This window comes from Trichechus manatus, unplaced genomic scaffold, assembly GCF_000243295.1.
Source record: "Trichechus manatus latirostris isolate Lorelei unplaced genomic scaffold, TriManLat1.0 scaffold00111, whole genome shotgun sequence".
In the NCBI taxonomy this organism is placed as follows: Eukaryota; Metazoa; Chordata; class Mammalia; order Sirenia; family Trichechidae; genus Trichechus; species Trichechus manatus.
In genome coordinates, this window is record NW_004444047.1 from 4,254,333 (window position 1) to 4,269,329 (window position 14,997).

Below are 14,997 nucleotides of genomic sequence, written 5' to 3' on the forward strand. Positions count from 1 at the left end.
CTGCACAGACTCTGTCTGCAGCAAGGGAGAATGAAGAAAACCAAAGACACAAGGGAAAAATTAGTCCAAAGGACTAATGGACCACAACTACCACGGCCTCCACCAGACTGAGTCCAGTATAACCAGATGGTGCCCAGCTACCACCACTGACTGCTCTGACAGGGATCACAACAGAGGGTCCCAGACAGAGCTGGAGAAAAATGCAGAACAAAATTCTAACTCATAAAGAAAGACTAGACTTTCTGGTCTGATAGAGACTGAAGAAACCGTGAGAGTATGGCCCCTGGACACTGTTTTTTTTTTTCCTATTTTATTTTTATGTTTTTTAAATTGTACTTCAGGTGAAGGCTTACAGAACAAATAGTTTCTCATTTAATAGTTCCTACAAATGCTGCCCTATGACAATGGTTAACAATCTCACAATACATCAACAATATCCTTACTCAACCTTGGGTTCCCTATCACCAGCTTCCTTGTCCCCTTCTGCCTTCTGGCCCTTGTCACTGGACTCCTGTACCTTGTTAGTCTCATTTGGTTTTACAGGGTTGTCCACTCCCAGGCTGAACAGTGAACCTCGGCGGTAACTTCACCACTGAGCTAAAAGGGTGTCTGGGGGCCATACTCTCGGGGTTTCTCCAGTCTCCTTTAGGCTAGTAAATCTGGTCTTTTTTTTTTGTGAGTTAGAATTATGCTCTACATCCTTCTCCAGCTCTGTCCAGAACCCTCTGTTGTGATCCTGGTCAGAGCAGTCAGTGGTCGTAGGCAGGCACCATCTAGCTATACTGGACTCAGTCCGGTGGAGGCCTTCGTAGCTGCAGACAATTAGTCCTTCGGACTAATCTTTTCCTTGTATCCTGTTCTCTTCATTCTCCCTTGCTCCCGAAGGGATGAGACCAGTGGAGTATCTTAGATGGCCGCTCACAGGCTTTTAAGACCCCAGACACTACTCACCAAGGTAGAACGTAGAGCATTGTCTTTATAAGCTGTGTCATGCCAATTGAGCTAGATGTTCCCCGAGACATTGGTCTCCAGAGCCCTCCGCCCGGACACCCTTTTAACCCAGTACTGAAGTTACTCCTGAGGTCCACCCTTCAGCCAAAGATTAGACAGGCCCATAAAACAAATGATACTTAATGGGCACACCAGCCCAGGACAAGGACGAGAAGGCAGGTGGGTTGGGAGAGATGGTAACAGGGAATCCAAGGTCGACAGGGAGAGTGTTGATATGTCATCAGGTTGGCAACCAATGTCACAACACAGTACATGTATTAATTGTTCAATGAGAAGCTAATTTACTCTGTAAACCTTCATCTAAAGTAGAATTTAAAAAAAAAATTATGCACAAGTTAAAATTTAGAGGCAAGTCCAAAATAAATTTTTTTTTACTTGCCTCTTTTAATTAAGAACTTAAACCCCATAAAAATTAAAACTTTTGTTCATCAAAACACTTTACCAAAAAAGGGAAAAGACAAGCTACAGTCTAGAAGAATATCTTCTGAAACCATTTATCTGACAAGAATCCAATGAAAATATACATAAAACTTCAGCAACTTAACAACAAAAATACAAATGATGTGGAACGTACAAAGTATGAACCTAGGAAAACTGGAAGTCATCAAAAATGAAATGGAATGTATAAAGATCAATATCCTAGGCATTAGTGAGCTGAAATGGGCTGGTATTGGCCATTCTGAATCAGACAATCATAAGGTGGACTATGCCAGGAATGACAACCTGAAGAAGAACGGTGTTGCATTCAGCGTCAAAAGGTAAGGTAGAGGGTCAGCGAAAAAAAGAAAGACCCTCGACTAGGTGGATTGACATGGTGGCTGCAACAATGGGCTCAAACACAGCAACAATTGTGAGGATGACACAGGACCGGGTAGCATTTCCGTCTGGTGTACGCGGGGTCACTGTGAGTCAGAACTGACTCAATGGCACCTAACAACAACCACAAAGATGGCTGGGATACAAAAAAAAACCCAGAAAATAACAAATGTTGGCGAGGATACGGGGAAACTGAAACCCTTATCCATTGCTGGTGGGAATGCAAAACAGTACAGCCATTGTGGAGAACAGTGTGGTGATTCCTCGAAAAACTAAAAACCGAACTACCATATGACCCAGCAATTCCACTCCTAGGTATGTACCCAAAAGACTTGAAAGCAGAGACTCACACAGAGACTTGTACACTAACGCTCACTGCAGCACTATTCACAATAGCCAAAAGGTGGAAACAACCTAAAAGTCCATCAACAGATGAATAAATAAACAAGATGTGGACGTACATACAATGGAATACTACTCAGCCAGTAGGAGAAATGAAGTCTTGACACATGCTACAATACGGATGGAGTTTAAAGACATTATGCTGAGCAAAGTAAGTTAATCCCAGAAAGACAAATATTGTATGGCCTCACTTATATAAATAGGTAAGAAAAGGCAAATGTATAGAAAACAAAGTTTATTAGTGGTTACCAGGGGTGGGAGGGAGGGAGAAAGGGGGGGCTAATGGTGATGGAAATATCATGCTGATTAAGGGTAGGGTTGAACAGTCGATTATTGTAATTGCTGTCACTAAGTTGTACACCTGTAAAAAGTTGAATTGCCTGAAGTTGTGTGATAGATATGTGTACAACAACGGCAAAACAAAAGGAGTAGCTGCTGAGGCTGCTTATGTACAACCAAAAACCTCATGGGATTTGATTTCTTGGTTTGCAGGTTTAGGGTCACGGTTTCATGGGACATCCCAGTTAACTGGCCTAATAACAAGTTTATTGCTTCTGCTCTACCTCAGTTCAAAGATTGCAAGCAGCCATCCAAGGCACAACAATTGGTCTCTTTTCACCTGGAACTACCGGGGAAGGAGAGCCAGGAATAGGAGGAGGATATGGAATGTGTGGCTAATTGCCTCCATGAACAACTGCCTCCTTTGCCATGTGACCAAAAGAACTGGATGGTGCCCAGCCACCATTACTGAACATTTTGATCAAGGATTCTGTAAAAGAATTCTGATTAAAGGGAGTAAAATGCAGAACAGAATTTCAAATTCTCATGGACTCCCGACTTCCTGGAGTCATAAAGGTCAGATGAACCCCTGAAACTACTGCCCTGAGATAATCTTTAAACCTTAAACCAAATATATCCCCTGAGGTCTTAAAAGCCTGTGAGTAGCCATCTCAGATACTCCACTGGTCTCACCCCTTTGGGAGCAAGGGAGAATGAAGAAAACAAGATACAAGGAAAAGATTAGTCCCAAGGACTAATGGACCACAACTACCACGGCCTCCACCAGACTGAGTCCAGTACAACCAGATGGTGCCCGGCTACCACCACTGACTGCTCTGACAGGGATCACAACAGAGGGTCCCAGACACAGCTGGAGAATAATGTAGAACAAAATTCTAACCCATAAAAAAAGACTAGACTTTCTGGTCTGACAGACACTGGAGACACCCAGAGAGTATGGCCCCCGGACACCCTTTTAGCTCAGTAATGAAGTCACTCCTGAGGTTCACCCTTCAGCCAAAGATTAGACAGGCCCATAAAACAAAACGAGACTAATGGGGCACACCAGTCCAGGGACAAGGACTAGAAGGCAGGAGGGGACAGGAAAGCTGGTAAAAGGGAACCCAAGGTTGAGAAGGGAGAATGTTGACACGTCGTGGGGTTGTTAATCATTGTCATAAAACAATACGTGTACTTTTTTTTTTTTTTTTTTTAATTGTACTTTAGGTGAAGGCTTACAGAACAAATAGTTTCTCATGAAACAGTAGTACACATATTGTTTTATGACACTGGTTAACAACCCCACAACATGTCAACCCTCTCCCTTCTCGACCTTTTTTTTTGGTGAAAATATACATAGCCAAAGATACACCATTTCAAAAATTTCTACATGCCCAGTTCATTGACATCAACTACGCTCTTCCAATTGTGCTGCTATTCTCACTTTAGATGAAGGCTTACAGAACAAAATAGTTTCTCATTTAACAGTTATGTACTAACTGTTTAACGAGAAACTATTTGTTCTGAAAACCTTCATCTAAAGTACAATAAAAAAAATTTTTTTTTTAAATCATATTAAGCCCAAAACAAATATATCCCCTGAAGTCTGTCAAACCAAACAATAGTTTAGCTTAACTAGTAAAAAAAAGTTTACTTGAGCATTATGCTATTTGAAGAACTATCTATACCGGATCAAACTGACAGCAGCAACTTGAAAGATTAGATAGGAACCTTAGGGAGCAGTGAATTTATGTTAATGGGGGAGGAACAAAGCAGAAAAGGAGGGTGAGAAGGGTTGCACAACTCAAAGAATGTAATCAGTGTAACTGAATTGCACATGCAGAAACCATTGACTTGGTGTGTGTTTTGCTGCGTGTATTCTCAACAACAACACGCAACTAAATAAATTTTTTTAAAAAATCATTTCTAAGAGACAATTACTCTAAAGCAAAGATGAAAGAGTAAGGGAACAGGGAAAGCAGATTACCGGAAGCAAAACATCCACAAGGGAATTAATGAAAGTGTGACACACTGTGAAATATGTAACTAATGTCTTTGAACAATTTGTATAGTAAGCTAAATGAGAACTGAATCTGCTGTCTAAGCTTGTACCGAAAAAAACGATAAAATGTTATTTAAAAGAAAGAAAATATATATATACATAAAGCACTAGGAACAGTAAAAGAATAAAAAAAAAGAACCCAAGCAACTTTATAGAAGAGAAGAAACCTAAGGAACGTGCTTTTAATAAAGTAAACTCCGCAGGATGAACTCAACAGCACATTTTTTAAAATTAAAATTGGAGTGTAAAAGTCAGTGTGCACTTGCAACAAACTTTCTGACTGGACTATCCTTGAGATGTTTCTGATCCACTAGCTCAGAGATCACTGCTCCTTAAAATCATGCTGTTATAAAATGGGATATGTTGCAGAAGTTTTTGAAAAGTAACCAAGCGTTAATATAATGCACAGTATTCATGTTATCAGAAGCCCTGGGGCAACAACAGTTAAGGCGTCAGCTGCTAACTGAAGGGCTGGAGGTTAGAACTCACCCAGTGGCGCCAAGGGAGAAATAGCTGGCAATCTGCTCCTGTAAGGATCACAGCCTAGGGAACCCCAGGGCAGTTCTGCTCCATCACAGGGGTCACTGTGAGTCGGAACGGACCTCACAGTGCCCAACGACAGCCACACTAACGTGACTGATCACTCTCTTTAAGACCACGGGTCTGTTAGTAACAGAGCCCTAAGGACTCTGTGAAGGATGATTTCACCTGGGCCAATGAGGTTCTCAAACACTTGCCATGCTCTAGATTTTGGCAGCGTTCATACAATCAACTAATCAGAATTTTTAATCCCACGGTCAGCACAAATGAAACCAAGCTGTTGCCTCCAATGAAGGCCTCAAACGGGGTCAAGCTCCCGGTGAAGGCGCTCAGCTGGCGGCCTTGGCCCTGTTATCAGCAGGGTATCACAGGAGATGGGAACAAGCAGGAGGGTCCACGTGTGGGTCCCGAGGGAAGAGCCCGGGGATTGCAGGGGCCCCTCTAGCAGACTGGGACGCCCCCTGCCCACTTACAATTTCAGAACTGTCTGAAGGGGTCACGGCCGAGTCGGGCCCTTCGGTGGTGGTCTGGGAGCTGTCGCTGATTGGGGAGGAGGCCTGGGTCCCATCGTTTAAGTCCATGGCGGGGTCGGACGGGATGGCGCTGATCTGGCTGGAGCTGGGGCTCAGGATGTCCTCCTCGTCCCCCTCGGTGGCAGCACTTGCCAGGTCACAGCTGGCCAGGGCCACAGAGTCCGACTGCAGGGTGTGCTGTGACCGGGGCTGCTCAGTGATGATATCGTGACCTGTGGAGTCAGCAGCTGAGCTCGAAGACCCAGGAGTCGAAACCCCCGAAGAAGCAGCCAACTCACCAGTAATCTCACCCTTCACAGAGGCTGGAAAAAAGCAACGCTCATTCAACAAAGGGTCGAAATAACATTAAATATGGAATCAAACGTTTCAAAATGACAAAAAACTCACTGCCACCAAGTGTTTTATCTGCAAAACATCCTCAAATATAGTGAAAATTTGGACTAATAAACCTCAAAGGCAACACAGTACTAACTGAAGCTGCCTCGTGCTCCGGTACAGTATCAACAAAATCAGGACTATCAAGAGGTATTTTTTATACGCTGTGAATACTCTCAAATGGCATCTCATTGCAGAAACTAAAGGGAGCATGGCTGGCAACACTGCCACCTCAAGTTTTTAAGCAACTGCTCCAGCGCAGGCTCAGAGCAACAGCTCAGGTCTTTTATAAAGCAGAGGCAGCCGGATAGGGGGAACTCAGCTGGGCGGTCACGACACCACAGTCCTCCAGAAAGGGTAAAAACGACGGTGAAGTCGTCGTATCTTTGCGGTGGTCTTCCCTTCTTCCAAGAATCCTGGGAGGCACAAACAGTTAAGCACTCAACTAGTAACCAAAAGGTTGATGGTTCAAACCTGCCTAGAGGTGCCTCAAAAGAAAGGCTTGGTGATCCACTTCCAAAAGGCCACACCTTGTAAACCCTACGGAACAGCCCTACTCTGCACACACCGAGCCGCCACGGGTCGGAAATGACTCAAAAGCAACTGGCTTGGGTTTTTGTTCGTTTGTTTCGTTCTTCCAAGCGCCCGTTCAGGAGCCCTGAGCCAGCCTTCTCCTCCTACAGAATAAATGCGCACCACATTGCCTGGTTTGGTTTTTAAATTCCCATGAAAAGACACGCGTGCACCCAAAAAACTCACTACAGAAAGACACGCGCCAAGCTTGTGGTCATTCCTGGAGGCGACTGGCTTGTGAGCTTCAAGTTGCTCAGTAGACTTGCAACTTTTTGTGATTTTTAACAAGTTTATTTCATTTTTATAGCCAGGAAAAGCTCAATTTCTATTTTGTAAAATAAAAGAATAAACAGCCACCACTGGAATTGTTTCGATTCTCCTTCCCAAATATTTCAGCCCTTATTCTCAGTTATCTAAAAAGATTCTTTTGGATAGGATTATACAACCAAAACACTCTCATTTACCCCAACTGTCAGTATCTTAGTCGGCACACATCTTGTACAAGGTGAACAGAGAATTAGGTAACTATCTGTAAACAAATGTAGATTCTTTCAAGTTACATTATCCACAGACAATCTGCGATTCCATTCTACGGCTCACTGCGCATCCAATCGTGAGATACCTCTACCGACCCACCAGCCCTTTCCCAAGGCTTACACTCAGGGAGTATAAGCTGAATTTTAAAACAACCCAGACCAAGTGGGAAAGTAGCAGACATATGCTGCATGAAAACACACACATACATGCCACATGCATGCACGCACCAATGTCAGCACTACAGAAGATGTTGAACTAGCCACCATTTCTGCAAGCTGTCTTTCCAGCTGCCCTCCAGCAGCCTGGAGCCCTGGTGGCACGGTGGTTAAGAGCCCGGCTGCTAACCAAAAGGTTGGCAGTTTGAATCCACCAGCTGCTCCATGGAAATCCTATGAGGCAGTTCCACTCTGTCCTATAGGGTCACTATGAGTCAGAACTGAGTCAACAGGAACAGGTGTGATTCTGGGTTTTCCAGCACCCTCCAGCAGCACCCCTACAGAGAGGCGTACGGGGAGAGGCGGGCTGAGCGGAGCAGGTGCCGGCCGGCACGGCTGCGCAGAAAGGAGAACTACCTGCAAAGGTGGAGCTGCTGACGTCCGACCGCGATTCAGAGTCGTCTTCCAAGCCTTCCTCCTCCCCTTGGAGCACTTTACCTGTGGAACAATGCAGCGATGGCCCTTTTTAGCTGGCTAAAAATGAGGACTTGGAACATTAAAGAAATCCACACTCTAAGTGGAAAGCCATCAGCGTATCCGACTTACCCTCTCAGACGGCTGGTCATCTGATGTAGACACACTTATACCTCTCGGGTGTTAACACCAAGCCCACGGAGCCACTTTCATCATGTTCTCGAGATCACTAAGCCCATACTGAACAAAAGCTAAAAGCAATGATTCTGAAACTGCACAGCAAAGCACACTGAAGCCTGTGCGAGCCGGGACTCGACGGGCTGCCTTGTTTTTCTGGGTCTCGCCAGTTTTCCGCCTTTGACAGGGTGCAGTCTGACCACTTTTCTATCCTCTCTATTAGTGGAAAATATTGGAGTTTTCCTTCTCTGACAGGTTTCTGCCTTACACAGGTTTTACTGTATTTTAATAATAAATATTTACTGCTTTAAGATTATTGTTAATGCTAAATAACTTTATTTAACCTTAAAAATTTAAGTTATGGCTAAACAAAACCAATTCTGTTTGCCCTTGGAATATTCATGTCATATCTCCAACGGCACATGAGAATTTATATATAAAAGTTTTACCCCTAAAGGTCACTTTGATTTTTTTCTCTTTTAATTTGCCAGACTCGATGGCTGACAATCAGAACCCCAGCACTAAGGTCAGGCACTGTCATCTCTTGCGAAGTTCCAAAAATACATTTCATAGTTCACACTTTCCAAATTATATTCATTTAAGAATATTAAACGTTTTAACATGATTCATTAAATCCTGATTACTACATTACATATGAACTTCATTAAATGACACTATCTAAATAATTCCTGGCAATTTCTAAGTTCTTATTTCACTCCTCTTCAACAGGTCACGGGGGTGCTAACTCCCTCAAACCTACACGGATGTGACACTAAAAAAGCAGTGATAATAAATACAAAAAAAAATCCAAATCCAGATGACGCTAATACAGCAACTCGCATATATACTAAATAATAGGGCCCTTTATTAAGAAGCCCTGGTGGCACAATGGTTAAGTGCTCGGCAGCTAACCAAACTCACCAGCAGCTCCACAGGAGAAAAGACCTGGCAATCTGCTCCCGTAAAGATTACAGCCTAGAAAACCCTATGGGGCAGTCCTACTCTGTCATATAGGGGTGTTACGAGCAGTGATAGACTTGAAGGCATCCAACAACAACAACAACAACAACAACAGCACCCTTCACTGCCGAACAAATCACCTACCTTGATAAATCAAGCAAAGTTTCGAAAAGGTAAATTGGATCTAAATGAAAGCGGTCTCTACCTATTCCATGGAGCCCTCCCTAGTTACATAGGATCCTGGGGGTGTGAGGGCGGGGCTGCTATCAGAGAAGAGACTCCAGACCACGCCCTAAACCCTAACTTCAACCAGAACAACTTTGTTTTTATCTATCTTATACATTAGCAGACTCCACTTGCAAAAAAAAAAAAAAAGATTTTTCTCCTACAACAAACAAGTTTTAAAACCACAGCTATTAATGAAAAAAAATTAAAAACACTTTAAAAAAAAGAGAAATTGAGGGTATGTCCTGTGTACCCGCAGACAAGGACAAAGCAGCTGATCTCAACACTGTGAATCAGCATTTTTCACATCTGTCACGGGAAAAGTGAATAGGAAACAAACAAGGCAAGTATCAGAATAACTGAGTTACATGCCCAAAAAAGGCTTCCTAATTCAAGAATACAGACATTCACTTTTCCTAAAATCCTTTCAGCTTTTAAACAATCTCAATGTTTCACCAAAATCTCAAACTTAATCGATTAAGTATTCCACACGATGATGGTCCAGATATTATTGACTGAACGTTCTTCCAGGCAACATTTACTTAATTCAGTGTGGGCTAGAAAGTTAGGAGTGTCCTGTTCAGATTCAATTCACTACTACAAGTCATGACACAAAAAAGGATTAGTCGTCCAGGAGTTCCCTGCTTCCCACGGAAATTCAGACAGGAAAAGAAAATAACCGGTAGTGCAAAGTCGGGTGACGTGTACCCAAACTGTCAGATTATATCAGAAACGCTTTAATAAAAGTAAGTTAATTGTATCAGAACATATTAGTATGTACAAAGTTAAACACGGCTGAAAAATGATAACCAGGCCCAAATTAACAAAATAATTAACCAAACAAAAGAAGCTATTTATAATATTTCTGACTAACATTAGACAAAATACATAGGGAAGATAAGTTACCTTTATGAAACATAACACACTCCCAAAGCTGGGGCGGGCAAATGACAGCCTGCTTGTTTTTGTAAATAAAGTTTTACTGGCACACAGGCATGCACAGAGTATGGCCCACAAGGCTAAAATATTTACTGTCTGGCTCTTTCTAGAAAAAGTTTGCTGAGCCCTGTCCTAAAACACTGGAAACTTACGTTGAAGCAATTCTGATACCAGAGCAATTCTCAAAGGGCACCGTCTAGAACTATTCAGGCCTCATTATCAGATGCCAGCAGCGTTTACACCCACAACCAGGCTGATCAGAAGAGAGACACAGAGTCCAATGCATTGCGAAAACATAGAGAAAGCTGTAAGATTCAACCCAAGACTTTGATTTCTGAAATAATCACCTTTTTGTCTTCTTGAAAGGACAGGGCTGCATGAAGAACCCCCTCCAGCTGTAAATCACAGAAAAGTGACAGATGAAAGTAAGGCAATAAGCAGCTAGAATCTAGAAGGAATTCAGTATCTTCAAAGAGCTTGATTCAGTTTTAAGACTGGAGAAAATGCGGTGAACAACCCTCCAGAGCAGGTGTTCAAATGCCACATTTCAACATGTTTACTTTCGACAACATGAAAAGTTATATTCGGACTCAATTATATAGTTATAAAGATATGACCGAGAACGTCAAATGAGCTAAAATAAATTATATTTAAAAAGGCAAATTAAAAATATTTGCAATATCAGATTATTTGGCAACTAATAATCAAGTATAAATCTTTATTAGAAGCAATCATTAGAAATGAATATTTCTACTAATTATTTGTAAGGCCTGCATTCAACAGAGAAAAGGATCGTTCAGTACAAAGAACAGTGAACAAGACATACTAACATTTTCTAATCATGGTTCAGGCAAACATTTACGTTCAAACGAGGACGTAATTAGGCATCCAGTAAAATCTCTCTAATCGTCTAATCAAATCTCTCTGTCTAAGCTGGGATTGAAAGGCTGTGCTGGACACACACTGCAGTGGTCCAGGAGAGGCCCTGTGAGTCAGCAAATACTTACTGAAAGCCCACTAGGTATTAGATCCTAAGGCTGGGATTTAGGAATTCCCAAGTCAGCCCACTAAGGCTGAGAGGAAAACCAGCGCTCACTACTCCAGGGCAGTGTTCCTTCACAGCATTCACATCTCATCTTGGAGTCCCCAAAAGTACATGGAGTTAAGGCCCAGTCGCCAAGAGTACATGGAGTTAGGGCCCAGTCTCCAAGAGTACATGGAGTTTAGGGCCCAGTCTCCAAGAGTACATGGAGTAGGGGCCCAGTCCCCAAGAGTACATGGAGTTAGGGCACAGTCCCCGAGAGTACATGGAATTAGGGCCTAGTCTCCAAAAACATATGGAATCAGGGCCCAGTCTGCAAGAGCACAGAGAAGTGCAAAGACTGAGCAGTGCAGGTGGTTGCCTTAGGAATGGAAGGGATTTTCTAGTTAGTTAGGGTGGGGCGAAAAGGACCCAAAGGGCAGAAAAAAACTTTAAAATCCCTATGAAGATCCCATCTCTGGCAAAGGGACCTGAAGGACCGTGGAAATGCTTTCCCTAACATTTTCACCTCACCATCTCTGAGAAGACACGTGGAGGATGCCGAGTCAGAGAGAAAGAGTCGAGGGTTGGGCTTCATTTTTGGTCTTGTCTCACCACCTAACCTTTCTAGACTTCAGTCCTCCTGTGTGTAAAATAACCTGCATTATGGTAAGTTTTGGAAAAAATTAAATGTAAACTGCTCAGCACGCTGCTGGGGCCATAACTCAATGAAGGGTCACTAGCACTGTGGTCAAGGAACCCTGGTGGTGCAGTGGTTAAGAGCCTGGCTGCTAACCAAGGGGTCAGCAATTCGAATCTACCAGCTGCTCCTTGGAAACCCTAAGGGGCAGTTCTACTCTGTCCTACAGGGTCGCTGTGAGCCGGAATCAACTCGATGGCAATGTGGTTTTCTTTTCGGTACTATGGTCAGGGCAAGTTACAGGAGCCCAGCCTTCCCAAGCACTCACCTATGAGCTCCACGATACTCCCGCTGCGGCTCCTGCAGCTCGGCTCGTCCCTGGCCGCAGTGAGCCGCCCGAGGCCGCCTGCCGTGGTCAGAGCCTGGAGGAGCTCCGGGGGAGGGGTCCTGAAAATCTGCTGCAGCAGCTCCAGCGCCCCCGTGACAACGTTGTGGTCCGGGTGTTGCGTGTAATGCAGAGTCAGCTCATAAACCTAGATGCAAAGAGAAACACAGGTAGTATTATCATGGTTTAAAAATGTGTTGAAGATTTTACTTTCCTTCTTTTTAATAGGCTTTTGCTGGCAATATTTGTGCTTAACTTTTCCCCAAAAAAGTTCTTATTACTTCTACTAATGTGACCATTAGCTTCCATGTTATCCTGTAAATTCCCATGATTTATGCATTGCTATATTAATTCTTTAAAATAAATACAGTGGGAGGCGGAGCCAAGACTGCGGAGCAGTCACACGTTTCCGGCAGACCCTCTTACAACAAAGACCTGAAAAAACAGTGAATCGATTATATATGACAATCTAGGAGCCCTGAACATCAAAGGCAAAGTCGAAGAACCAGACTGAGTGGCAGGGGGAGGGAGAGATGGGTCAGAAGCAGTGAGGAGTTGCCAGACCTGACCCGGCGAGAACCTGACCCTTCAGGCCTGATCAGCTCCTGGGTAAGTGGTAAGGCAGGCAAGCAGCAGTGCTTGGGAGGCGTACTCCGCACAGGGAGAGACCCAGTGGCAGACAGTCTACTCAGCCATCCAGAACCAGTGAGAAGCAGCCCTTGATCAGCGAAAAATAAGTACCTGCGTCCGACCTACCACACAGATGAAAAACACCCCCCTTAGGGAAAAACCTCTCTCCCATTTACCCCCCACTCCCTGTTCTGCACTGGGTCCTGGACCAGCTTCAGCAATTGCCAAGCCCCCTGGGCCGGAAGTAGGATCTGTCACATGCCCTGAGCCATTCTCCCAGCCTTGGAGAGTGAACAAATTAACAAACAGGGAAAAAATAAACTGCCCGCTCCCCTAAGCCAGAAACCCTGGGTAGGCACAGCTCCTTTGCCTAGCCACAGGCATAAGGGATCCACAGACTCTGAGTGCCTTTCCCCCTGCAAAGACTTGTGTGGGCCCATTTCAACAGCCTAGGCCCTCATTACCGCAGTTCCACATGAAATATACCTGAAGTCTAACTTTAACTGTTTCAGCTGTGAAGTGGCAGGTTCTTGACCTCTGACACTGCTCTGCCCATTAAGCAAGGTCTTCACCTACCCACATTAGGGGCCTGTGGACTGGTGGCTCCACTCATGCCACCTACCCACCAGCAATAGAGGCCCAAGAATAAGAGGTGCCCACCAGGCCTTACAGCCAACAGCACTGGGTGCTCATAGTTCAGCTGCAAAACCCACCCACCTAAAAGCTCTAGGCAACAGGGGCACACCTTCCTCCTGGACACTTAGGGGTGGCCGTCAGTTCCATGACTTGCTCCAAGTGTGTCCCCCTGCTGCAGCCAGATGCCTCTGCCTACACCAATCACCCATGCCTGTGTAGGACTGTAGGTGAGAGCCTGCACCACACACTTGGTGGCTATCTACCTAGGCACCTGAGCTGAATCCATACAGGAGGAGTGGGTGGACTCCTGGGCTCACATACCTAGTTAACAGATCTAACCACCTGGTGACAGGGCGTTAGAGCTTCAAAGGTGCCAATAATCAAACTAGCTCATACGAGCAGCCTATTTGGGCATATCAAAGCAAAACAAAACAAAAAACTAGGATACAGTAAGCAAACATAAAATAAATAACTTATTGATGACTCACAGCCAACAGTCAATATCAAATCACATAAACAGGCAATCCACAATGGCTTCAGCAAGCCCCCAAAATAAAGAATCTAGAAATTTTCTAGAGGAGGAAAATTTCTTGGAATTACCGAAGGCAGAATACACAAGATTAATATACAGAACTCTTCAAGACATTACAAAGTAAATCAAGCAAAACGCAGAACACATAACAGAGGAAATTAAAAAGACAGAGAAGAGCATAATGACAAATTTACAGGCTGCAAGAATCCATAGAGAGACAGCAATCAGAAATCCAGAAGATTAACAATAAAATGTCAGAATCAGACAACTCAATAGAAAGTCATAGGAGCAGAACTGAGGCGATGGAAGTCAGAATTAGTAAGACTGAAGATAAAGCACTTGATACCAACTTATTTGAGGAAAACTCAGATAAAAGGATTTAACAAAATGAAGAAATCCTAACAATTATGTGGGATTCTATCAACAGGAATAACCTATGAGTGACTGGAATACCAGAGCAGGGGGTGGATAACAGAAAATACAGAGAGAATGGCTGAAGATTTGCTGGCAGAAAACTTCCCTGATATCATGAAAGATGACAAGGTATCTATCCAAGATGCTCATCGAACCCCATATAAGGTAGATCCCAGAAGAAAGTCTCCAAGACATACTATAATCAAACTTGCCAAAACCAAAGATAAACAGAATTTTAAGGGTGGCTAGGGATAAACAAAAAGTCATCTACAAAGGACAGTCAATAAGAAAAAGCGTGGACTACTCAGCAGAAACCATGCAGGCAACAAGGCAATGGGATGACATATATAAAGCCGTGAAGGAAAAAAACTGCCAGCCAAGAACTATATATCCAGCAAAACCGTCTCTCAAATATGATGGCAAAATTAGGGCATTTCCAGATAAACAGAAGTTTAGGGAATTCGCAAATACCAAACCAAAATTACAAGAAATACTAAAGGGAGTCCTCTGGTTAGAAAATCAGTAACATCAGATAACAATCCAAGACTAGAACACAGGACAGAGCAACCAGATATCAACCTAGACAGGGAAGTCGCAAAAGTTAAAATACTGAAAATAGGGAAACAGATGTCAATATGTAAAAGATGACAACATTAGAACAAAAAAGAGGGACTTAAAAAA

The 14,997-nt window shown here is 43.6% G+C and overlaps 1 protein-coding gene across 1 annotated transcript in view; it reads right to left on the bottom strand.

Annotated features, from left to right (window-relative positions):
* Positions 1–14,997, bottom strand: part of HTT (huntingtin) — a gene marked incomplete at its 5' end in the record, with an annotated part of 180,967 nt that overhangs the window by 109,180 nt on the left and 56,790 nt on the right. The window contains 4 exons of the mRNA XM_023738001.1: positions 5,584–5,945; positions 7,701–7,781; positions 10,406–10,453; positions 12,048–12,252. Coding sequence (XP_023593769.1) covers positions 5,584–5,945; positions 7,701–7,781; positions 10,406–10,453; positions 12,048–12,252 — 696 coding nt within the window. The remainder of the gene's footprint in view (positions 1–5,583; positions 5,946–7,700; positions 7,782–10,405; positions 10,454–12,047; positions 12,253–14,997) is intronic.